This window comes from Passer domesticus, chromosome 9 (assembly GCF_036417665.1).
Source record: "Passer domesticus isolate bPasDom1 chromosome 9, bPasDom1.hap1, whole genome shotgun sequence".
NCBI classification, from domain to species: domain Eukaryota; kingdom Metazoa; phylum Chordata; class Aves; order Passeriformes; family Passeridae; genus Passer; species Passer domesticus.
The window spans coordinates 25,067,889-25,092,861 of NC_087482.1; the positions used below are offsets into that span (position 1 = coordinate 25,067,889).

Sequence of the window (24,973 nt, forward strand, 5' to 3'; positions counted from 1 at the left end):
ACAAGAACTGAGGCAGCAGCCAGCACACCCCACCCTGTGTGTTCACTCAGCAAGCATGAGGATGGCATTGTGGGGATATCCTGAATAAATAAACACCTGGGGTTTTCCAGTCACAGGGGGTGATATCACACCCACAGCACGAAACTGCAGGTGGACCATCACTGGCACGGAGAATGCTCTGTCCCTGCGCTGGCACCAGTGGTGCCACACCACAGATCTTGTCCCATCCAGTGCTGTGTGTAACCACAGCTGAAATCACACTGCTGGCAGCTGCAGTTCTCTGCAGAATCCCTCCACCCTGACCTGACACATCTTCAAACTGCCTTGCACAGAACTGCACCATCTACTAAAAAAAAAGTTAAAACAGTATTTTTCTCTTTTGCTTCAGCAATATGCCCAACCTTTTCCTTTCCCCACTTTTATTTATGACTCCTCTCTGCTGTCTCTGCCACTGAGATATTCATCCACGTGTTCCCATCATTTCAGGTTCCCTTCCTGGGCCATCCAATCCCTCAGCTGTTACAGCTCCTCATAACCCACATTTTGTGAACAACCACAACTCCCACAGTGATGTCCATTTCAGCCCATTCCACACAGAAGCGGAAAAATTTCTTCCTGAGAAGGAATTAATGCAAGAGAAGTGGAGATCAGTAAATGACTACAATAAAAATACCCTTCAGCTTTCCTTTTTATTCTTCCATATTTTTCCAGCAGCTGCTTAAAAACTGGTATTCAGCAATAAAATGACCTGATAACATTTAGGTCTTTGAGACATAGATATTTTATTTACTGAAAAAGTGTTACTAAACCACTTTACAAAAACATTCACCAGGCTTTGCAGCACTTCCAGGAAAATGCATACAATTCCTCCTCTCTTTATGCAATCATTGTTTGCTCCTGTTCAAGCTGACAGATGGTATGAAAGTTTTGCACTTGACATCCATAATTGTCTTTCCCACAGGCGTGTGCTCATCGATGATGTGCTCATTGCATCACCTCCTGACTTGGAACATTTTTTTAAAAAGCTGTTTCACATATGAAATCCTGGGAAAGGTGAGGGCAGGAACGGGTATTTCCACTTTTGCTCCTGGTTGTGGGCTGTGCAAATGATGTGATGTGTTTGAAACCCAGATGTTAACATGGTCACTGTATAAATACATCAATAAATTCGTCCAGGCTCTTGTCCATTCACACTGACTGGACTGTGGCCATCTAAGAAACCACCTGAAAAATAAAGACACATTCTGTTAGTCAAAGGGACTCTCACAACGTCAGGTGGCACTTGCAGGGAAATTGTCCATCAGCTCTGCCATGTTAGATTAAAAGGAAGCACTAAATTGCCTCATGTTTTGAAGTATTTTATATTTTATTTCACGCTATAATTTTTTTTAACAGCCAAATAAGATTTAGTTTCTCAAGCAAGGGAAAATGTGCCGGAGAGTGTATTGAAATCAAGTTTCTGGCTCAGCGAGGGGAGGTGACCTGAGCTCAGTGCAGGAAAGAAGCTGTTGCTGTGGGATTGCACCCAAGGAGCTGTGGGCCAGCCTGGAGAGTGCTGCCTTTATGTCACACCCAGGGGACAGTGATGAGTGAGAGGCCAAGGCTGGCTATAAAAAGACCTTGCAGCAACTGGATAAAGCACATCTTGGCACTATTAATGGAAACAGAAGGGACATGGGTCAAGAAGCTCTTTGCCAAAATAACCTTCATTGCACTGTAATGTCAGAGACAAGGGAAGAGCTCCATGAACTCAAGAACATTTCATTAATAATTATTAGTACAATATTAATAAACTATTATTTACATTATTTATATTAAATAATTTAAGTATTTCTATTAAATAATTTATTTATATATTTATGTTAAATGTTTCTATTATTAATTTAATTTATTATTTATTTATTAGTTCAATGAGGCATCTGTTTCTGCCTTTTCTCATCTGGGAAGAGAAACAGATGACCCAAAATGCCAGTGCTTTTTCACCAGCTTTTTTTCAAAGGCATTTCAAATTCCTGCAGTCAGAGGAATTGCTGAGGACATGTCCCCTGTGGTTCACTACTAATATATAGACAGGTTGGGTTTGTGGTTTTTTTTTTTCTTTTACTTTTTTTTCGTTTTGTTTTGTTTAGGTTTTTTTTGTTGTTGTTGTTGTTGTTATTGTTTGTTTGGGTTTTTTTTGGGTTTTTTGTGGGTTTTTTTGCATGAAGCTATGCTGGCAGTCTGGAAATTTGTGAGGAGGGTAATGGAATATTGCAACAGCCCAGGAAACTGCATATTGTACTAGTAGAAAAAAAATAGGAAGAGCAGAAACAAAGTTTCCTCCTCCTTTAGGCACAAAATACACAAACAAAAGATTTTGAAAATGTACAGATTGGCATAGCAGAGGAGTTAGCACATAATCAAGGACATTTTTAAAACCTGCTGAAATGCCATGAAAATTCAGGGCTATAAACATGTGGGATGCTCCAAGTCTGAATTGGAATATTCAGCACATTTGTCACTGGGCTGGAAAATGTTGCTGCTCTTCCAATTTCAGGGGTTGAAGGACAACAGAAGCATCTCAAACTCTGCTGATTGCAGGGGTGTGTTTGGTTGGTTGGTTTTTTGGGGTTTGGTTGGGGTTTTTTTGGATGTTATTTTTAATTACAGCAGAGTCATTTTTTGGAGCCTGGTGTAAGGGCTGAGGCAGAAGCAGAGACACGAGACTACCAGAAAGATGACAAGGACAATATACAGGATGAATCATTAAATAAAAATGTTCTTCCTTGTTGGAGATGGACATAAAGAAATATTAGCCAGCAAGTGAAGGAATATCAGCCAAGAGAACACGGGGAGCTGGTGGAGGGGGAAGATGCTCAGGGGGTGGGCACCTCCCTTCAGGGCCCCACACTCAGCTGAGCTCTGCTCCTATAAAAAATCACTACAAAGTCAGACTGGCAATGGTTAAATGAACTAATTTCCAGCCTTGGTTCACTCTGATCCCACTGCTGAGTCACAGAACTCCTGCACCGTCCCTGCTTCTCCCACTTCCCTGGACACTCACCCAGGGCCCATCTCCTCATCAGAAACTAGGCACTGTGCTGTGGCAGAGCTGAGAAACTGCAGAGAAAAGACATTTCCATCATGCCCTCCTAATATTTCATTTGCCTTGGAATGAATTTCCTCTGCTCATCTTGTTAAAGACAGATTATTTTTGCTTTGCTCATTACACAGACCTGTCTAAAGCACTGTGTCCAAGGATGAAAAATAAATGAAAGCTCCAGTGGTGCCGTTACCCAGCAGAGCTGATGGATTGCACTCTCCTGTGGCTGCTTTCAGCTGCTGTGTCTCGTGAACCATGCTGCTAATTTCACATCTCAGTTACTGCAAAAATGCTAAATAAAGGTTTTGTTGTTGTTTTTTTTTTTTTCATTTTATCCCTAAAAATGTGTGATTATTCACATGGCAAAAATGATAAATCTAAAGATTTGAAAAAGTGAAGAAGTGATGGCTTCAAGTCAGCATCATGCACACACAACTTTCATTTAAGTCTCGCTTAGCTGAGGAAGTACTTCCAGCAGAAATATTAATTTAAGATTTTCCTAACTTTCATGACCAGCCTCATCCTGAAGTTGATTTACTTTTGCTGAGTAATACAGGATTTGTCTTTAATTCTTGAAATAATAGGAAACAGAAAGAAGGCTTACTTAAAAAAACTACACCTAAAATGAATTTTTTGTGTGGTTCAGATATTTCTATTAAATTGGTTGTGCTATGTTCCCTTCCAGGAATTTTACATCAACAAAATATGGCACCAAAATCACTAAGCAGGGTAAAAATCCAGAAAGATTCCTTTGGAAAAGGTGTATTTAATGCAGCTGTAACACAGGGTGGAGATGAATAAAACACTACACAACTATTAAAATAAATATATGCTAAAATACCATACCTGTTTTTATGAAACTCTGAATCAAAATCAATCATTAAGGCCAACTGGAAAAAAACAAAGTTAAATAGAATTCATTGATTGTTAAGTCAACAAAAATCTGAAGAAAGATACAGATAAAACATTTGAAGATCTTTATTTTGTTTTTCTGTCCTTTTAATCTTGCATTTCTTAATTTCAACCAAAAAAAAAAAAAGGCAAAAATTCTTGGGAAAGAACCTGTTTTTAAAAAGTTGCTATCTAGAAGAGCTTGAGAAGTTGTTTATTGCATGACGACTCATTCCCACAATCTGTGAGTGCACTGCCACGTGCAAACCTCTTGTCTTCTCAAAATCTGCTAAAGTTCTACAAATCCTAATTTCTAAACCAGGAATAGAAGCATCAGTGAAGAACAGCTCTGCAAATTCTTCTACTTCCACTAGAGGATGTTTCACTGGTCACCTTCAAAGGGCTCCCACAGCTCAGAGTGGCACAGAGGATGATGGTAAGTGGGAACTTACCTACCAAAAAAAAAAAATTGGTGAAGATGCGCATCCTGAAATTACAGCCCTCCAGAAAGAGGTCATAGTTGACTATTCCCACAAAATAATTCAAGAATGTCCTAAAATTTGTAGAAAACAGAAGCAAACATAGTGTTTAGTTTAACTGACAGCTGAGCATTAGCTTGGCCAGGCTTTCCAGAACACACTACAATCTCCTGGAAAGGCTGGAAATGCACCAAGTTCAGGGCACAATGGAATATCCACAGGTGATTGTCAAAGTGTAACTGCAATTCAAACACTGGGAAGGTCACGTGTGGCAAAGGATCCTTCAGGGCTGGAAACTGAGACACACAAACAGAGGACAAGGAGTAACTGGGCAGTACTTACTCGGTGCTGGGCTGAGGGGTCCGGGGCTCCCTGCCCGTGGCCACGAGGCACTGCCAGCTCCTGGGGGTTCCACGGAGCAGCCCAGGACTTGACCCTGGAAAGGACAAACGGGGCCCTGCCCAGGCAGGGCACAAGTGCCCTGGACAGGAGCTCCTGAGGCTGCCTGGGGTCAGCTGGACACACAGCCCCTGGGACAGAAGGTCTCAAAGCTGCCAGCACTCTCCGGGGCTCGAGGGGTTTAGGAATTGTCCACCAGGACCTCTGCCGTGCTTCCCTGTCTGCACATCTGGGTGCTGGAGTCACTCTCTCCCTGTCTGCACATCTGGCTGTTGGATTCATTGCTCTTTAGTGACTCTAGAACTCAATTTATTTCAGCACTACCCCACCAAGCTGAGTGAGGACGGGTCACAGACTCCACTCACCACCTCCTCCACCTGATCCTCAGTTCCTGGCCCCTCTGAAGTGAGCAGCACAAATCCCACTGCCTCAGCAGGGCCAGGATACCATTGGAAGGAATTTCCTTCATTTCAAATATGAAGAGTTGAAGCTCTTGGATTGCATTAAATGAGAAACAAAGAGTTTTAAATGATTTATTTGATTTCTCCACATGATCACAGTTATAGTTTTACATCAATAGGGTCTGTTACTACTTACAAACAGAATGCATATTAAAATGAAAGCACTCCTTTCTTCCCCAGAGTTACAAAAGGGGTCTCGAGCCTCCCCAGAACAGAAGCTTCTTGTAAGCATAATGATTTTTGAAGTCTTTAAGAGTCTGCATTCAAGACCTAATTCTAACAGTTTAATACAACTCAAAGCTGATTTAAGTTCCTAGCAGGAGATAGGCAACCTCAAAGTGACTGCAGACTTATAGTAATGCTAATTTACACACTATGTACAATTTAGATAATTCTCTATTCCCCCTACTGGTCCCATTTTCACCACCCCCTTTTCTCTTTTCCAAATTGAATCTTGTTATTGGTTCCACTTTTCTTTGAAATATATACACGAGAATCCATTTTTCAGTCAAGAAGTGCGATGGTATTTTACAAGGGAACAGCAAAATGCATGCTTAACTGCAGAAAACACACAGCTTCATATGGAACAGCAAGTCAACATCTAGAGATTCAGTGTTTAAATATCTGCTGACTGTCTTTCAGCTCATTTTATCAAGAAACAAGAGGCTTCTGCTGCATGCAGTACATGATGGGAAAATCATTCTACACTGTATGTTAGACTCTTTTTTTTTAGCAATACAAGACGCACATTATATTAGGATGAACTTTGATTTTTTGTTTCTTTACATTGTTTTACATTTCATTCTTAACTTAAAAAAATAAAAACCCCAAATATATATTTGATTGTTGTCCCAGAAAAGATTTTTTTTGTTGTTGCCACACCTTCATTCTTTACGTTTCCCTTTCATTTGTCCAAATCAGCATTACTGCTTTGCCACATCGTTTATGGGAAGAGAGAATCACGGTCAGTCTATGCAGTTCTGTACCAGTTTGTAATTGGCAATGGTATCTGATAAAAAACCCTCTCCATTCTACTCCTGTCTGCAGGCTGAAGAATTCATTTTAATTCATTTTCTTAACCCCAGGCAGTGTTAAGTGCTGGAATTCTCCCATTCTAGGCACGACCCACACTGCTCTAAGCAACTGTTGATCAAGGATGGAGTCAGAGAGGTTTTACTATGACCCTATACAAGCAGCAAAGGTCTGGAGACTTGTGCTGACACCAAGACACTTTTGTTTGGTTGGAGTACATAGAAACACATAGTCTAAGAAACAAAACAGAACAAAACTAGGAAAAAAAAAAGTAAAGTCCACTGTTTCTCCTCCCTGGCTTGAAAGAGCAAGAACAGAGTTTCCAAATCCCGTGCTCTCAGGTTACCAGTTTTGGTTTCTAACCAGCCTCCAAGTGATCTGTGATTTCACACTCCCTGCAGGCCCAGGGCAGGCACATTCTCCTTCCCAGTGTCCATGGAACCATGTGGAAATGTTTCTGTGCATGCACATTTGTGACATCTCCTCAACACTTTGGTTCACAAATACATTGACTGCACATGGAAAATCAGTGGGCAGGCATTAAACTGTGGCTCACTGTTTAAGCACAGAATATATGTAACTCTAATTTAAATGAATGAAAGGGTTTTTTAAACACAAAGCAAATGCAGATCTGGGAGATTTAACACCTTCAGCGTTAATCAACACAGTGAGTCAGATTTTCCTCTCCACTGCTACTGCATATTCTGCCTTTATTCCATCTACAGAATTTTACTTCCATTATGCCTCTGCATCTGAAACAAGTACAGACTCCATCACCCAGTGAAGAGGAGCTTTCTTACCTCTGTTTTAATTAAAAGATGCAGTTTCTCAGAGATGTTTGCACCTAAATGGTTCTTCATCTTTTCTGGAACAACCTATAAATTACAGTTAGACTCTACTATTGGTACAGATGTATGAAGAAAAGTCTACATATTGAAATATGTTATCACTTTACTTCAACTAATATCAACAGTAACACTGATATATTTTGCAATTATACAATATGTAGAGTGTAGCCTCACACTAATAACATTAGATGACATGCAGACAGTTCTACTTTCCCTTATAAGAACAGTATATATTTTTTAAACTGCAAGGAACAGAGCCTCAGGGGACCCAGGTGAGCCCTCTTAAGGTAAGCCGCAGAATTTAGAATAGAATGAGTGACACAGAAAAAGAATAATAATCACTTGTTTTCTTTTCATGGAGATCATTCTGAGGAGAAGGAGCAGAAGGGGAAAACATATTGCACATGTGTGAAACAAACGTGGACTGCTGGAAACAAAAGGCTAAACTCTAGATTGCTGTATTTGCTCTCTGTGGAGGTGAACAAAGTGCTCAGTTTGCAGTTCTGCTGGTATTGTGGTATCCATGGTATGAAAGGGAAAAAATGACTGAACCTCTCCCATCCTCCCCACACTAGAGATGCCATGAGCAAGCCAACAGGACAAGTCACTCTGTTGCTCCCATGTCCTCCCGATTTGGGACGCTTTTATTACTGTTTGTTTTCTGTTACACAGAAACCCGACTGGTTGGAGCTGTGATTACTTTTACCCATCTCTCACTGGAACTTTTTGCTCATCCTCTTCAAGGTTTGCTTTTAGGCTGGTACAGTTTTGCAGTTGTGATTCCTTTGTCTCTACTGTTTAGGTGTTAAGTCCTTGCAGTGGCTCAAAGTGCTGAAACTACAAAGTAGGTGCCATGGATAACTTTGTACAGGATTTCGGGATACAAATTGTAGAGAAATTTGCAAATTGTTTGGTTACAACACATAAGCAACAACAGCACAGCCTATTTTTATGTGATGTCTTGCAACTAACTGGACTATGGAAGTGAAGGTTTGAGCATAAACTCAGCCTGCTGAGTGCTGGGTGTTTCAAACTAACAAATGTGATGAGTAAAAATGGTAAAGCCACTTCATTGCTAGCACATGGCTACATGGAATTACAGATTTTGAATTTTTTTTTAATATATATATATATATATAAAAACCCTATACTAAATTCTAAAACAAACCTTCAAGTTTTAGAGCACTTCCACTGGAAACACTCTGGACTAGAATTCAGCTTCGCTGGGGGTAAAAATGAGCAATTATGGTAAACAGGAACCAAAGTAGCTGAGAAGGATGGAGGTTTGCCATTTTCATGTTTGAGATGAATGTTTTTGCAGTGTTTACATGCACCTGGCGGAACTCTTCCCGTGTGCTCGTTCAATCCATATGCTTACAAAAGAAATGTGGATCATGTAAATTCACAGTTATCACAGCCTTTAAAGTGTCTAAGAACTTGTGTGACCAATGCTCGGAGGTGCCCCCTGGTAGGTGGGCACCCTCCATTGCTACGGAATAATTACTGCATCTTAACGAGTTTGCTTACCTGAAATAGCAGAGCAGCTCTAATACTGATTACGTATGATATCATCGTGTTAATAAAATAAGGATTTATACAAAGCAGTATTGGACTATAACATTTAAATGCTATGTTACTTGGCACATTTAGTAATGATTGCTTAGAAATCTTAACAAGTCCAGGGGACTTGTGATGAAAATACTGAAATGTTTGAAATTGGTTTCTAACGTTTAATGGTTTTGGTCTACTTTCATATGCTATTCATCTATTATACTGTCCTATCAAGTAAGTGGAATTCCTTGTAAAGTCTATATTGCTAGTTTTGTGGACTGAAAAAATTTCTTTCCAAGCACAAATGTTAACTATACAGTATATATATATATATATTTATATGTATATATTTATATTATATAAAGTTTACTTACGTACTTTCATCAACCATATCAGGTCTACTTATTTTTTTTGCCCATTGAGAATAAAAGAGCAAGAATGCAACACTTGGTTCTGTCTGACTTTTTTCCCTGTTTTTTTTCCATAGGCTAGCTTTTCATTATGTGTGTAAAATTGTCCAGGGGTTTGGTGTAAAAGGTAGCTTTCCTCAGATTCAGCAAGCAGCACGTTGTCAAGGCAAGTTTGGAAATAAGAACTAACCAGATGGTGGTGAACATCTATCCAGTAGATAAGTAAAACCAGTATGGCCTGGGCTAACTGGAATTATTTTATTTAGTAACAGCAAGCCTTTAAGCTCATTAAACGGCCTGGGTAAAAACTGACGGTGTGATTTTGTTGCTTCCTCTAAGTGCCTTTGCAGCTGGGTTTGGAACTAGAGTCACGAGGAGGGTCTTTAGGCCTAGACTATGGTGCTGATGCCGCTGTGTTTGGGCTTGGTGCTGGCGGCGGCGGGCGGCGGGGGCGGCCCGTGGTGGTGCGGGCCGTGGTGCGGGCCGTGGTGCGGGGCGTGCGGCAGGTAGGGGCCGTGCCCGTGGCCGTGCCCGTGCTGGTGGTACTGGTGCGGGTGCGGGTGCGGGGGCGGGTGGTAGTGGTGGTGGTGGTGGTAGGGCGGCGGGTTCTGGTGGCAGAACTGCGCGTGGTGCGGGTGCGGCGTGGCGGCCGCGCCCTCCGCGTGGTGCGGGGTCTGCGCGGCCGCGTGGCTCTGCGAGGGGGGCTTGCCCCTCTTGCTACCGAACAGGGACCCTAGGAGTGAGGAGGAGTTGGGCATAGTCTGGTGAGGGCGAGATGGACACTCTCGGGTTGATGTAGCTCTTCGGCGCATGTGAGGACTGCTAATGATGGACCCCTAAAAAGAAATTAATAGAAAATAAAAATTAAAAAAAAAATATCTTGAAATGTTCGAAAAGGGAAAAAAAAATTAAAAAAAAAAAAAAAAGAAAAAGTTCACACTGACCCACAAACTCCTCCTTTAGGGTTAACATGGGTGGATTATGTTAGAGAGCTCTAGGGGAAATTTTATCTCCACCTTCCCTAAGTGGCCAGTGGGGCACTCATGCCCTTCTTAGAGGATGTTAAGCATCGGGTGATTTTCTCTCAATATTTTGACATAAAGTGATATGACTTCAAATTAAAAAAAAAATGTCACGGAAATGTAACATGATATAAGACCTACGAGTGTGTTTTTAAAGGAAAAATACATTTTAAAATACTGCAAAAAATACCATACTTGCTTTTTTACCACAAAAAAAAAAGCGCTAGATTAAATGCAACCTAAATAGTTAAACATACAGCAGCCAATATTACAGTTACAGCTCAGATTTTAAAATGGTATTTAAATCTTTATTTATAGCAGTTTTCCACTACTATATGTGACAGTGCTGCTTCTCAGGCCTACCTCTGCATTTTGTGTTAAATGGAACCATACCATTTTTGCCACTAACATTTCTATGTGCTTATATTTTTCTGACCTATGGTCCAACATTCTCTATTATTTAACCTGGAATTTAGTTGCTGAAGTTCAGGGTTTGTATTTTTAAAGAGTTATGGGACACAAGAGTAGTTAGGCAAAGTATGCTAGATTTAAACTGTAATCTACCTAAAGCAAACACAAAAAAAAAAAAAGAAAAAAGAAAAAAAATAAGAAAAAATCTGCAAGCTGAATTCAGAGACATGAACAGTATATATAAATGGTTTGAAGATGAATGAAATCTCATGAAATCCACATTGAATTCACCTATCTGAATAATTTTTTTTATCCTCCCATGCCCTATCTGTGCAATTCCATGGTGTCATGACTGCATACATTTAGCAATTGAACTCGAAAATAAGCAATGGGGATGGTTGAGCATGACAGTCAATAGTTGTAGCTAAATATCAAACAGCAAGAACAGTGTACTTGGTAACAAAGAGCAAGGTGGGCTTTTAAGCTGGGACCAGACTGAAATGGTGGCAAAAGGACACATCATATCCATTTAACCATGCTGGCAGGAACAAAGGGAACAAGGTTAGCTCAAACCAAAAATGGCATTGCTCTAAAACAAGCTGTCAGTGCTTTGTAAGCTGGAAGAATACAGAGTGAATAGCCTAGGCATGCATTTTACTCGTGGCAGGCAGGTTATATATATATATATATATATATGTTAGAAGAAAAAAGAGCAAAAAAATATGTATGTATATAAAAGAAAGGTTTGAAATGCACATCATCACATCCAGCTAGACATCAGGAACTTCCTACTTACTTCCATATTGCTGTCTAGCGATCCTGCACTGCTGCGTCGCCCACGCTTGCCTGCCCAGGACATGCAACAGCAGAGATTAGAGACTGCGACACGACCGGCGCCAGGAGCCGCGGCCCCACAGCCCCACAGCTTCAGGGCCAGCAGGGACAGCAACTCCCTGCACCTGCCTGCGTTTCTAGGGGATCAGTGGAAATTTGGAGAGCTGCTGGTGCTGGGGATCGGCTCACACGAGCGGGGGGTGATTATTTTGTTGGTAATTTACACAACTTTTGAAGTAGAGGTGTTTGGGCAGCTGGGTTTAGTGCTGCGCTTGTGATGCTGAGCAGCAATGATTTTAAAGGGTTTGGTTTACTGGAAGCTAATCGGCCATGGAGGTTTTTTTTTCTTTAAATACTGAGATATAATTGTGGGGTGGCATTAACTTAAATGCAAAATTTAACGTTGAAATATTCTGAACTTCAGTGTGGGGCACTGTGAGGGCCATCGGTTTTATCAATTAATCCGTTTTATCACTTCATCGGTTTTATCATTTTATCGAATTTATAATTTCAATTTCAGCTTTGAACCTCAGTGGATTTCATACAATATTCTTTCATGAGGTTTAAAAAAAAACTAAACTTAATTTTTGATCAGTAAATCTGGAATCTGTCTTGACATTATGGCTAGATTTTGTTTGTTTAGCTGTGCAGTGCTTTATCTTTAAGCATGTTGGATTTGTACTCCAACAGTCTCAAATTGCAAAAACTTTTGCCTAAACCCACACGTGAAACTCCAGACAGTTTGCCTAAAGAGCCAGAAGACCTCAGTGGCTGGACAGGACACAGGATCTCAGATTTTCTCTCTCACTTCACAGCAGAGAAAATAGCATCTGGCTGCAGTGGAAATAGAGATTTTTAGAAGATAACTTGTGGAGCTTTGCTTTGCAAAGTTTCAGAATACTTTCCTGGCAGGGTGCAGAAACAAAGCTGAGCTTTGAGGAGCCCTCCTGGTGCTCAGAGCTTCCCTAAAATCTGCAGGGCTTTCGAAACCAAAGCTTTCTCAGCACTCTCTCCTTGTTTTCCTGCAAGGCCAAATATCAGTCTCCACCCTGCATAGGCTGTATTCAGAGTTTTCTACACTGAGAGGTAGTTTTGGCAGAGAATGTGAGGATTTCAGCATCACTTAACCAATTAATGATGTACCCTCATCACAGACACCCCAAAAGCACCTGTGATCAGAACTAGAGAGCAGTGGAACTGCTCATAGGGCAATTCAGACTACCCAAAGGATCAGGATGACCAAAAACTACCACCTGCTGGATTTATAAGCATAGTATTGACCTGGTTGGTCACAGAACACTGCCCTGAAACAAGTTTCTTGTAAGAGCTACAGTTCCAGGCTACTGGAACATTCTCCCCTCTTAAAAAGAGTTGCTCCCCAGTACAACCCCTCTGCAGTGACATTAAATTGAGGGGAAGGCGTTTGTGGTCAAGGTGTTGTGTTTGACTTGAGAAATTCATTGGGATTTGGAACAATTTCCCTGGATGGGCTCTTTGTCAAAAGCTCACTGCTTCATCTCCTGCTGCAGTTTTAGCCTCAGCCAAACTCTACTATCTTATGAGTCCCCCAAGAAAAACTGGGTTTGTTCATCCCTTATGTTGACTCCTAGTCAGGTTTGATATTTTTCTGCTCTGATAACGGGATTAGTACTGATTAACACTCCAACCACTCTTGCCTGCTGATGCAAACACACTGCGGCAGCCACCTCGGAACTTAGCAGTCAGGGTTGCAAATAAGACTGAGAGCTGACACGGGGCATTAAACGTGGCCAAAAATGAAGGAAAACACAACAATCCAATGCCTTTTGCATATGGCAGGAGTCACAGTCTGATCAAATAACCACGGACACAGTAAATACGGACAGCGAGCGACAGATGGAATTTTGCTCAGAATAACTCCAGGGCAAAGTAGTACTTGCAAAGCCAAGAACAAACAGAAAAATCCACCTTAAATGCCTGTAATTTCCCTCAGATAGGCACTACTGCCGTACAGAGGCTTAGTTCTTTTTCTTAAAAACAAATTGATCCCGATTCTGTGCTGACATGCAGTGTGGTGGGTTTACTCAGTCAATCCCCTGGAGCATTCCCCCTGCCAATGTGTGTTTATTCCAGACTGTTCCCTGGTCTTTGGGATAGCATCCCATCGCAGAAATGCCTCCCTGGAGCTCCAGCCTTCACATGCATCTCAGGGAAATTCTAAACTAGAACTGCACCCAAGCATGTACTGGCAGGATAATTAGTAGCTGTGGTACAAAGCAAGGTGGTATTTATCAAATCTGAAGATTAGTTTTGCTTAATATATTATGCTTACTTTAATATTTTAAGGCTGTTAGAGTGGACTTTAATTTATAAAAATAAATTTTCCATTAATTTAACCTTATCTGTTAGATATGAATATTCCTTGCAAGAAATATCTTGAACTTACACAAGTGTATGCCTCATATATGAACATGCACTATATAGGGCCAAGAACATTTCAAATTTATAGTAGAGATATGAAGTGATTACAAGATTTTTACAAACTTAACCATGCCAAAAGACTACTGAGCTTCATTAATAAAGGCCACTGCACCTTGCAGAATGGATGTGTGCAGGACACATCACAGGATGTGTGGTGATCTCACAGTTTAGGCTACAGAACAGCTCAGTACATGGAAATATTTCTCACTCCTGCTCTGTAGTTCTTGAAACTCTTCTGGGCCAGTGAGATAACTGATAGCTAAAGACTATCAATGATTTGATATTATGATTTAGTATTATGATTTGGCTTTGAGTGTCTTGGGGGAGAAAGCTTGGAAAAAAGTTTTAAGTTAAATTACTCTCTCCAATGATTGGAGAGACCACTTTTGAGGGGGAAAGTACTGTTTGCCACGTTTACATTTTCAGCTTGTTTCTGTGTGAAACAGGTACAATCTTAAGATTTCACACTGAAACAGAACTATTTTAATCCTGGAAATACCTTTGGTTTTGTTTTGATTTTGCAGTAATCTTTTTTGGCCTGTGGCTGTTTTAGACAAGCCCAGCTCTCAGTAACAGGAACCACTGCACCACCCTCACCTGGTCAGTACTACCTGGCTGTGCCAGTTGTGGAGTACTGGGGCAAACAAGAAAACTGCAATTTTTAAACCAGTTCAGTGTGTAAATACTACTCCCACCTTACAGATTAGTGATGTGGGAATAAAGTTTGAATTCCTCTGTAAACTCAATGTAAAAGCACTGGGTCTCCCAGCAATTTAAGGTGGCTGGAATTCAAATTGAAGAACCTAAAATCAGTGCAATGGGACTGTTTCTGGGAGAAACAGAATGGGAAACACAGCCAGTCCAACTCTTTCTGCTCTGCTTTAGTGACCAAATCATTCTTCCTGTGGAACAGTGGCCATGAGGGGACATCACACTTTTCCCATCTTTCTGTAAACTCATAAAACTCAGCTTTAGATTCATTAAAATTTGCCTGGCTCTAATATTTTTGTATAAATTAAGAATTTCAAGGTCTGGAAAAAAATAATTTCAGTTCTTCCAGCTCAAGAATGTGCAATAAAAATTACACATTTATCTTTAGAGAAAAATAAAGCCCTAAATATTTTTGACATATTCGCATCTTGGAACACTTGGATGTCACATTCTGTTTTATATTCCATGGAAAGAACTGTCAAGGCACAAGGAACAACAGCATCTCCCAGTGAAGAGATCCTCAGCACACCCTTCCCACAGCTGGGAGTTGAGCTGCTGTGGCCAAGGCATGGAAACACTCTCAGGAAAGGATTCCTGATGGACACATCCTGCTTTTCTGTGCATGCCCAGCCTAGGAGGCAGAATCAGTCAGGGTATTTGCTAGATCTCAGAAGCTGCTGAATTGTCACTCAGAGAAATTTAGTGATTTCCACAGCCTCCATTTACTGGGATGTCTGGGGGACAGCAATGGATTTTTTTCCTAAATAGTTCTGTCAAGTACCTGTGCAGCCAAATGCTGTTCAGTCACATTTCCCTTCACTGAATAAACAGTTAAAATTTTGAGTTTGCAATGTTCACTGGACATTTACCTGCCTTCCTGCATAAATATGAAATCAGGCCATTTTCTCATGTTTGTTAGATTTATTTTTGATTCAAGGTAGAAAGGTCTCTCTAAAAATCTACTTTCCTACAGGCCCACACACTCCTGTTCCTCCTCCTTGTTCATCCTGTGCTTCATCCACAGAAGGATTTGAGGGAACCTAACTCAGGCCTGTTTTAGAGAAGCAATTTAATATGGGATAATCACTGAGGGGCAGTATCTTCCTAACTGAAAGAGATTTCTTTGCTTTTCTATGGATCACTTCTCCCACATTAAAAATAAAATTAGCCTCACATGCAAGCTATTCCCTGAGAGAAGGCAGAATGATATGGATCATCTCCCTTAAGTCATTCCACCAAATAACAAAGCAAATAACAGGCTGGTTGTTTCTCAAGTCAGTTGCACTGCACAAGACCAAACAGAAGCTCTCCATAATTCTCAGTTATTTCAGGTTAAAATTAAGTTTAGTTGGGTTTAACAAACTCATTGATAAACCCTGCAGTCTGTGAGTGATTTCTACTTTTTGTCATGGAAAAAGGTTATTTTCAGTAAGAAGCATGCCAGTTGTAGGCATGCCCTGTGAAATGTGTTTGTGATTACAAATGTTGGTTTGTTGAATTAAACCCATAATATGAATTCAAATACATGGCAGTGTTTGAAAGAGAGGGATGAGTAATTCTAATGGAATGAAAAAATTAATCAGAAATCACATTTAGGGGTACAGATACCCACTGAACTCACATATTAACAATATGGTAGTTCTCATTCTAATGAAATAAAACCAAAACAACAGAAAAAGATGAAGTATCTTCAAATCTGAGAGATAAGAGTGGTGAAGACTAGGGCTTGATCTAAAATCCGCTGGAGCCAAGCAAGCACCAATAGTCAACTTCAGCCTGATTTTGGATCAAGGGCCTAAGTCTTTTTAATGAAGCACATGGAGATGTGAGTATGAAAGCCTAAACAGAGAAGAAAAGAATTGAAAGAGCTCACTCTCTACATATTTGTATGCACATACATATACCCACAAAACACAGGCTATCATTTCAGTTTACAACAATTTTATTTATTGCAGCATAGCTAATGTCTCCTCTTTAGTTAAAAAAAAAAGGAAATAGGTAAGTAGTGTCTACTACCAAAGATATACAGAATATTGAAATTATGACTACACTGGACATCATCACTGCAACTGAAAGAACAAAGCAGAGTATGCAACACAGCCTATGAACTAAAAACCAAATAACTAAAAAAAATAGAGTTGCTACTATCTATGGAAGTACTTTCTGAATAGTGGACATGGTGTTCAGATAAGAGTTCTTGTCAGTGACAGGAATCTTAACACTGAAAGATTACATGGCTATGCCAGGTGTGAGGCAAACCATCAAATAAAAACATGCCCAACTTCCCCTGGCTTGCTTTGGCTAAAAAATTGTATCACCACTGCTTTCCAGTCTTTAACCAGTTAATAAAACTTAAGACACATCAGTGGCTTTGTGGGTTATCAGCATCCTTGTCCAATAGGGCTTCTTTGCTTCTGTTGCAAAGAGTACTTCACAACAACCTCTTTTTGCAAGAATTAGGAACTGTGTCTGAGTTACAGAACCAGAAAAGAGCATCAGGGGCACACTGGTATTACACAGCTCTAGAGAGAATTTAGTAGGGCTTCACTCAATTTCATTCATCGAGGTGGTGACACAGGTACACTTGAGCACAGAGTACACAGAAAGCGCTCGTCACACAGAGACCAGGAGCTTTCCTTCCCTTTCCAGGCCTAGTCTATGAGGGGGAAAAAGCAAATGCAATGAAAAAAAAAGAAAGGAAAACCAAGTGAATTGCTCCTAGCACAAGTCAGTCACTTCTGTTTTATTAAAAACTTACAATTTTTCCTCTGTCTTCACTGTCCTTTAAAAGTTTCTATAGCAACCTACAACGGCTTTAATACTTTCAAACAGCAGCCGCTTAACAGAACAAAGGTAAAAAAAAAAAACCCATAACAAACAGAAATTAACCAAGAGCCGAGGAGGGGGGAGTAAGGAGCTACTTGGAAGTGTAAGATTCCACCACTGCTATTTGTGGAGGCATGCAGCGAGCCGGGGAGGAGAGGCAGCTCTTACCTGCTTCGGACAGGTCGCGCAGGGAGGAGCTGAGCGCGCTCCGCTTCAGCCCCTCGCCGCCGGCGTAGCTGTCGTCCAGGCACGCCCGGGGCAGGGTCCCGTTCCCGGAGTCCTTCTTCAGGCTGGAGCACTGCGACATGCTGGGACGCACCACCCCCTTCTGCTTCTCCAGCTCGGCTGTAACACACACGGGGGCTTTTACAGGGGTGTTTGTGGGCATGAAACAACCCAGAACGTCCCACAGGGAGTTTCACCCCTCTACCCACAGCTGGATTTCTCTTTTGGGAAAATGGGATAAAATTTCATCTTCAGACACTCACGGGACTACCAGCAAAATGTATCGGTTTGGACCATGACTTCCTTACTGACCACAGGAATTGCAACCCGGAAATGAAGAAAAATTCAATGAAGTTTATTGGAAGGGCCATCATTGGGAATTTCAGTGTGAGGTAAATTGCCCTTAAAATTCCTGCTGTAATTTGTGATACAAATCACAGAGCCAGCTCTCCTCTGTCCACATTATCCCTAAAATTCTTACAGGAATTTATAGTACAAATCACGGATCCATCTTTCTTCTCCACATTATCCCTAAAAATTCCTGCAGTAATTTATACTACAAATCACAGACCCAGCTCTCCTCTGCCCATTGTTATTTGCAGCTTGTCCAAGATGAATTCCACTGCAGCTACACTGCAGTAAATAGTAGTCAATGAACTCAGCTGGGGCTTAAGGCATTATTGGCTTTTTCCTTCTTCTCAAGATAAAGTCACAGAAAAACCCACATTATTTTGAACTTTTACGGAGTTCTAATGTGTTATACTCTTATACTTTTTATTAATGGTAATTTTTAATTTAAAATTTAAATTTTCCAAGGGTAATATTACTTTTTATTATTTTGATTAGCTGGAAAATGCTCCATTATATGTACCTTTGTACTTACACTCTATTCTGTGCTTTTCCATTTCTTGAACTTCTGCAATTGATTCCCTCAAATCATCTGTAAACTTCTTCCTGTCCTGAGGATTTGGTGCATTGAAATTTATGAGTACTTTGATATCTGCTCCTGGAACAGCTGACGTGAGCCGAATGCCATTGGGATAATCTGGAAGAAAAAGGCAAGAAAAACTAAGCTCCGATTAATACAATTACTTTTCTTTTAATAAAAATACCCACAAAAACGGAAAGCTTTTAGTAATATTACCACAGAGGATACAAAGTCAGAGAAATAAAAGTCTGACAGCATAAAATTAGAATAAAAATCCCTAAGGTACATTGGAAAAGCCTAACTGTCAAATACTGAGAGATATCTTTATGTAGCTGCTGCCCTTAAGGCACAATATGCAATATATATCAAAAACAGTAGGAAAAAAAAAGCAAAAATCTAAGGGGATATTTTTTTTTCATGGAACAGATCTCATGATCACCTTATCCACTTGTGACCAAAGTTTTGCTGAGTGTAAAGGCTACTTGAAGACATTTCAAATGCTACAAATTATCTTTTACTTTTAACTCGCCATTTGCGGGTGAGTTGACACACAAACAGGTACAGATTTAGTATTTCCTATTGGATTGTTCTCCCTGTACATGCTACTTTCCTTTTTTTCTTTAAAATGAAATTAAAAGTATCTGTGAAATCACATACTGAAGCAGTAAAAGGACTGATTTGGTTTTTTCACCCTTCTTTTGACCCATATTATGGACTTTTAATAAAAGGCAGATGTTTCAGGAAACTGTCTTTGCCTCTTTTCTAGGTGTACTTCTGAAGTTTTAACAGCTGGTCAAAAATACCTCCTGGTTGAGACAGAATGTTCATTTACAGAAAGATACTCAGAATGAAAATATGTTCTGCTGTAGAAAGCAAATCAGTCTTTGCTTGAAGCACAGACCTGGAGCAATGGGGTGTCAACAAACCTCAACTTGTGCATTTTAACACAGTATTTTCTTTTACTCAGCTGCCTTCCCCTCTTGGTTTGCTAAAGCTCTCAAATATTTACTTCAGTATTTGAGCCCAAGCTCAAGTGCTCCCATGTACTGAAACCTCCCTCGCTCAAGAGCCAGCAGATGAAGAGAGGCACTCCCCTCCCTCAAAGCCGTGAGGTTTCAACAAGACTTCAGCTTGTTGAAGAAACCAGTGCACGTGCTTGGCTTTTTTAGGATGCATTAACTTTGGCTTTTTTAGGGTACCTTCACTTTGGATTTTTTAGGGTACCTTCACTTTGGCTTCTTTAGGGTACCTAAACTCCCAGATCAAAACCGCAACTAAAAGTGAAGCAAGTCCATTTACAATCCTCAGGGAAAACAGACCAACTGCCCCGAGGCTCAAATGGTCCTGAGGGGAAGGAGGGAAGAAGGATTTGGGAGTTTTGCTGGGATTTGCTGTCAACACCTCATGCAGAAGAACAGCCAAAAGGTCCCAGTGCTGGGTAGGCTCAGGTGGGATGTTGGGAACATTGGCAGAGGGAATGCAGCAAACAGCTCTGCACCACTCCAGGGGAAATAATAAAAATGTTTACAAAACCAAACAAGGAAACCTGGCAAGCCCAAAGTCACCAGGGCTGCCCCCACACACGAGCCAAGAAGGAATTTCCATGGAACAAACACGTGTATTTAAATACCAGAGGCACTTCTCTGCACTGCATTGATCAGGTACCAGGAAACCCTCACGTCAGTATTTCTTGGTTTCAGTCTCACTGTCTCCTAAGTGATCTGCTCCCCCTCTATATTTTGTTAGTGATTTTGACTGAAAATGGAAAATATACTTCTCAAATGGCCTATTTATTTACTAGAGATATGTGACATTGTTTTCCCTTTGCAGCTCATCCATCCCTCAAAATAATTGACTTCTATCATTAAAAGTCAATTTTTCTATCACCAGTGCCAGTAATTTGTTCAATTTCACCAGCAGCCAAACCAATATTTTTGTTGCTTCTGCTTTAGCAACATTGACTTTTATTCCCTTGAAACCAGGGAACAGCTGCTCCACACAGTTACTGATGGCTCTGGACAAAACAGCCCAAAGCTTGCTAGGGACAGAGGAGACCCAGAATATTGAATTTTACAAATCAAAGGGGACAAATACTTCTCTTTCTCAATTGGAAAATTGTGCATCCCACCCAAGAGGCACCAATATTAGAGTGCAGTCTGTTCACTGATTCAGTGAAGTGAATTCAGAAGCCCTCCTGAAGTGCTTCAGTTAAAATGCCTCCAGTTCCCTGGGAGGAATCCAATCCTTTACTTCTTGTTTCAATAAAGATATTTTAAATGTATTTGATTAGTGTTTCTACTCAGCATGCTTTATTTTTAAAATATATTTTATTTAACGTGGCATCAGAGAATTAGAAATCTTTCTAGTTTTAGTAGAATCCAGGATAGATGTATTTGGCCTTCCCCACTACAACTGAATTTTATATCATATAATGCACTCACAAAAGAGAGAATGCATGTGTAAGCACAGAAATAATCTCTGTGCTACAGAGCTGCTGTGAGCTCTGCAGAACCTTCCCTTTGGAATCTCCAGAGGCTTGCAATAACAGCAATGGATTTTTAGGGAGCAAATTCTCAAGGACAAGGCAAAACTAAGAACCTTCCACGACAGAACAGCACAGAACTACTGCAGCTCACACTGGGCTGTACTCAATTTATCAGGGGGTAAAGGTTTGGTCATAAACCATGAATTCAGTCAGGCTGTCTCCCTATGTACTATACCAACAACTCTGCTCTGCTGTCACCACTCATGCTGTATTTGGACGTAGAAACAGGATTGTAGCAAATTATTTTGGTTTTTGTCTGCTGAGAAGCACTAAAGATAAAAAGAATATTGGACTGATGCAGATTGTAAGAGACATAAACAAAAGGTGTCAGAAAATGAAAGTCTTTGCTTTGTGTTTAAATTTGAGGCAGCATATATTATCTAGGCAAAGTTAAGTCATAAATCAGGAAAATAAATTAAATAGTGTTTTGAATTACAGATATCATTATAAGAGTCATTACTTATTATCACTCAGCTCCAGCTAATGGTACCACTGACTCAGCAACAGATGTGTTTGTTTCTTGGCAATCCTTTTATTCTTTACAGGTAATCACAAACACATTTGGGGAGACTACAACCAAAAAACTCTGGTTTATGTACTGACAGCATCTTGTTTTAAACTTTATTCTAAAGTTAAATCCAGAGTAATTTTATTCCTAAACTCAGGATCAAGTGCTGTCAATCCCTTTCACTTACACCATTTTTGTTTTATTTATAGACAAGGTGGTCCTCTAAAAAGAGAGGAAATACTTACACTGGTTCTCAAAGAGAAGAACTTGCATTCCATAGAGGGAAAAGGACTGTCGAAAACTGTATGTAACAGAGTTCTTCTTCTTCTGAAAAATCTTGGTCACCTGAAAGGTATCAGATAAACAAAGTGAAATACTTATTCTACCAAATGTGCCTGTAGAAAACTATTGCTCTGATGAATTAGAATAAGAGAAAATATTTTATTTCAAAGAATGTTATAAATATGTCAGAAAAAATGCACTTGTCATTTTTGTCCCTTTTTTTTAAATGCAACTGATGTATGTAATCTCTTGCTACTGAAAAAACCAAAGCTCTGCAGCATCATCTCTCTACAGCAGAAGGGTTAATATTTTATCCAGACACAAAGCCTTTGTGGTTTTTTTCCTCCAGAACTCTACTTGAAATTCCAAACCAAAAATAACCATGCATCCTTTCTGTGCTAGCAAAAAATGAAAACACATTTAAGTTATCCTTAAAACCCCCAAATTTAGGTGCTACCACACTGACCAATCTGGTCTGTATTATTCCCCAAACAGTTTGATAGAACTACTGATATCTGAGTAAGTAATAAAAAATAGCAGAAAACAATGTTCCATCAGTTTCCACTCAAGCTCCCGTTTACAGCTCCTACTTTATACTCAGAAGCAAAAGGATTAATGTTTTTGGTTTTTTTTTAATTCCTGGTTTTAAGGTCTTCAGGTATGCAAAAAAACACACACAGTAAAACTGTGTAGATGAGATATGCCTTTTTCCTAACAAAATATGAAATACTTGGTGTAGTTCTCAGTTTTCAGGTAACAACCAAATGCATTCCAAATGGAGTGCAACAAATTTTCCTATTTTTAAGAGTAAATCAACCAAATAATTCCAAGCCGTCCTGAGTTCTGTGTGTCTGCTTTTCAAAAGACTGGGTCAAGTTAAAGTCTGGGAAGGTAAATGCACACTAAAAAGTAAAGTCAACTGTAAAATCTATTTCAACAGATCCTATTCCTATTTCAGTGCACAAACAGATCTGGTTCTTAGAACATCTGGGGAACACAAGGTAGGATGTAATTTTGGTTTTCCACAAGTACCTTGAATTCATTATTCATGGAATAAATAATGTATCTGTTGATCCTTTAGGACAATGGGTGAACTGGAGGTGAGGATTTTTTCTCTGTAGGAAAAGTTACTGCATCAAATACCTTCTTGCAGAGTGTAGCCATTAATAAAAGACTTCAGTTTAAAAGCAAATTATACAGAATTTTAAAAATTAAGATACAAATCTCTTAATCATCCCAGGATTGTTGGAACACAGGATAACAGATACTTATTTTTAGGAATGCTCATGTAGTTAATATCATGGAGACGGGATTTCTGAATACCTCATTTTCTCTGCCTGGAAATACATACCACGAGAAGATCATTAAATAAAAATATTTCTCGTTGGTGCAATCCAAGCTTCTGAGGTTTATTTGGATCTGGAACTTCAAACAGCCTACAGTAGCAAACAAGCCTCCGGTGGGGGAGAGAGAGCACCTGCAATAATACAAAATTTCACAGTTCATACAACAACTTCTAGCCAAGAAAGAGCATTTTTTATACACAACATCTTTTTTCTTTAACACTTCAAATATTTTTGCCACTAAGCCCATTAGACCTTTTCATCAGAGGACCAACAACAGGAACATAAAGAATTTATGCCACAAACTTGCAGGACATTCAAACTTCATCAAAGTACCTTCCACGAGCATTTTTATTATCTTTAGAAGAAAGGATGCAAAGCAAGTTTAGCTTTTGTGAGATGCTGTGAGTTACTTTTTGTCAGCCACCAAGTGAATTCAATTTGCTCATTCCCTAATACCAAGAAAATGGTGACATCAGGACAAAGCAAATTCATTTTCAATCTGTCTTCTTTTCTCAAGCCAGCAAGAAAATCAAAGACTGAGTTTCCATTTTCTTATTGGAAATGTCTGCTGAAGGTGTCTCTGAAGCTGATAAGTGAGACTTAATTTCTTTCAAATGCAAATTATGAGAGCTTGTTAACAACACCAAGAGAAATCCATAAACTGGTGCGTTATAAGAACAGTTTATCTTTATTACTGACTATGCCTATAATTTAAATTTGGAATCAATATTTTCAATGTTCATCTACCATTCAGAAGTGAATTTCAACTGGCAGTATCTTTCCAGAGTATCATTCAATTCTCAAATGGACCAGAAAGAATAAACACACCATAGCTCAGGTGGGAAGATGAGGTGAAAACTGTGATTTTAATTATTTGTTTATTCTTTACTGGCTAATTTCTACAGGGATGATAATAGTTCAAATAAATAAAATGTATACTAAAAAGGTGTAGAAGACACTTGGCAATAAATCAGGCAGCCTCTGGGAAATAAATTTTTTAGAAAATCTTTATACTTTTGAGAGTTTTTACTGTAACACAATAAAAATATTGCCTGAAAGAACATCAGTAATTTAAAATTTTAAAACGTAACAGAATGTCTTATTTCCAGTTTAGGAAAATGCTGCCAGTTACAATGACTATAAATTTTGAAGGAGTAGGAGAGAAATACCTACACAACCAAGTCCATGGTGCAGAGATCCAATCTACAGTAGAAAGACACATACAAGTTGATTAAACTTCAGAGAAACACAGAACTGTATCATAGCAAGTAAATACGGCACGCTCTGACTATGACTAAATGCCTATAAAGTAAAAACAAATAGAGCTATCAATAAAGACTCTTGCCTGTTCCCCTAAATTCCTTGCACACAGTTAAAAAGTCTCCCACCAGAAGAATCCTTCAAGCTAGGACTCCACCAAGGGCATTGTTTTCTTAATCCCATTTAATTTACAAGGTCAGGATTAGTTTTAGGATTTGAATTGCCACATGTCTGAATAAAAAAAGAACCATGGAAAAAAGCATCTCCCACAGAAGCCTATATATAAACCTAAATCCCCAATTACAGAAACAAAGTTTCATACTAAGTGCCTGAGTACTGACTTCAGAATATTTATTTACTTTCCTCTCAAAAACAGATACAAGCTTTTGTAAAAATTTTGCTTTCTTTCCTTTTCTTATTCAAAGAGATCTCCTCAGCACATTCTTTACTGGAAGCAGACCA

The 24,973-nt window shown here is 39.6% G+C and overlaps 1 protein-coding gene across 16 annotated transcripts in view; it reads right to left on the minus strand.

Moving 5' to 3' along the window:
• Positions 1-5,370: 5,370 nt before the first annotated feature.
• IQSEC1 (IQ motif and Sec7 domain ArfGEF 1) overlaps positions 5,371-24,973 on the minus strand; it is a 281,322-nt gene continuing 261,719 nt past the window's right edge. For 10 of the 16 annotated variants that reach the window (XM_064432139.1, XM_064432141.1, XM_064432143.1 and 7 more), the window contains 7 exons: positions 24,425-24,454; positions 23,257-23,382; positions 21,869-21,968; positions 18,514-18,687; positions 17,586-17,762; positions 11,383-11,432; positions 5,371-9,989 (listed from right to left, as the gene is read on the minus strand). In XM_064432139.1, the coding sequence (XP_064288209.1) occupies positions 9,543-9,989; positions 11,383-11,432; positions 17,586-17,762; positions 18,514-18,687; positions 21,869-21,968; positions 23,257-23,382; positions 24,425-24,454 (1,104 nt within the window). In that variant the 3' untranslated portion in view covers positions 5,371-9,542. Of the gene's footprint in view, positions 9,990-11,382; positions 11,433-16,663; positions 17,248-17,585; positions 17,763-18,513; positions 18,688-21,868; positions 21,969-23,256; positions 23,383-24,424; positions 24,455-24,973 lie in introns of those variants that run through there. The other 6 variants (XM_064432140.1, XM_064432142.1, XM_064432145.1 and 3 more) reach the window with 3 other exon arrangements.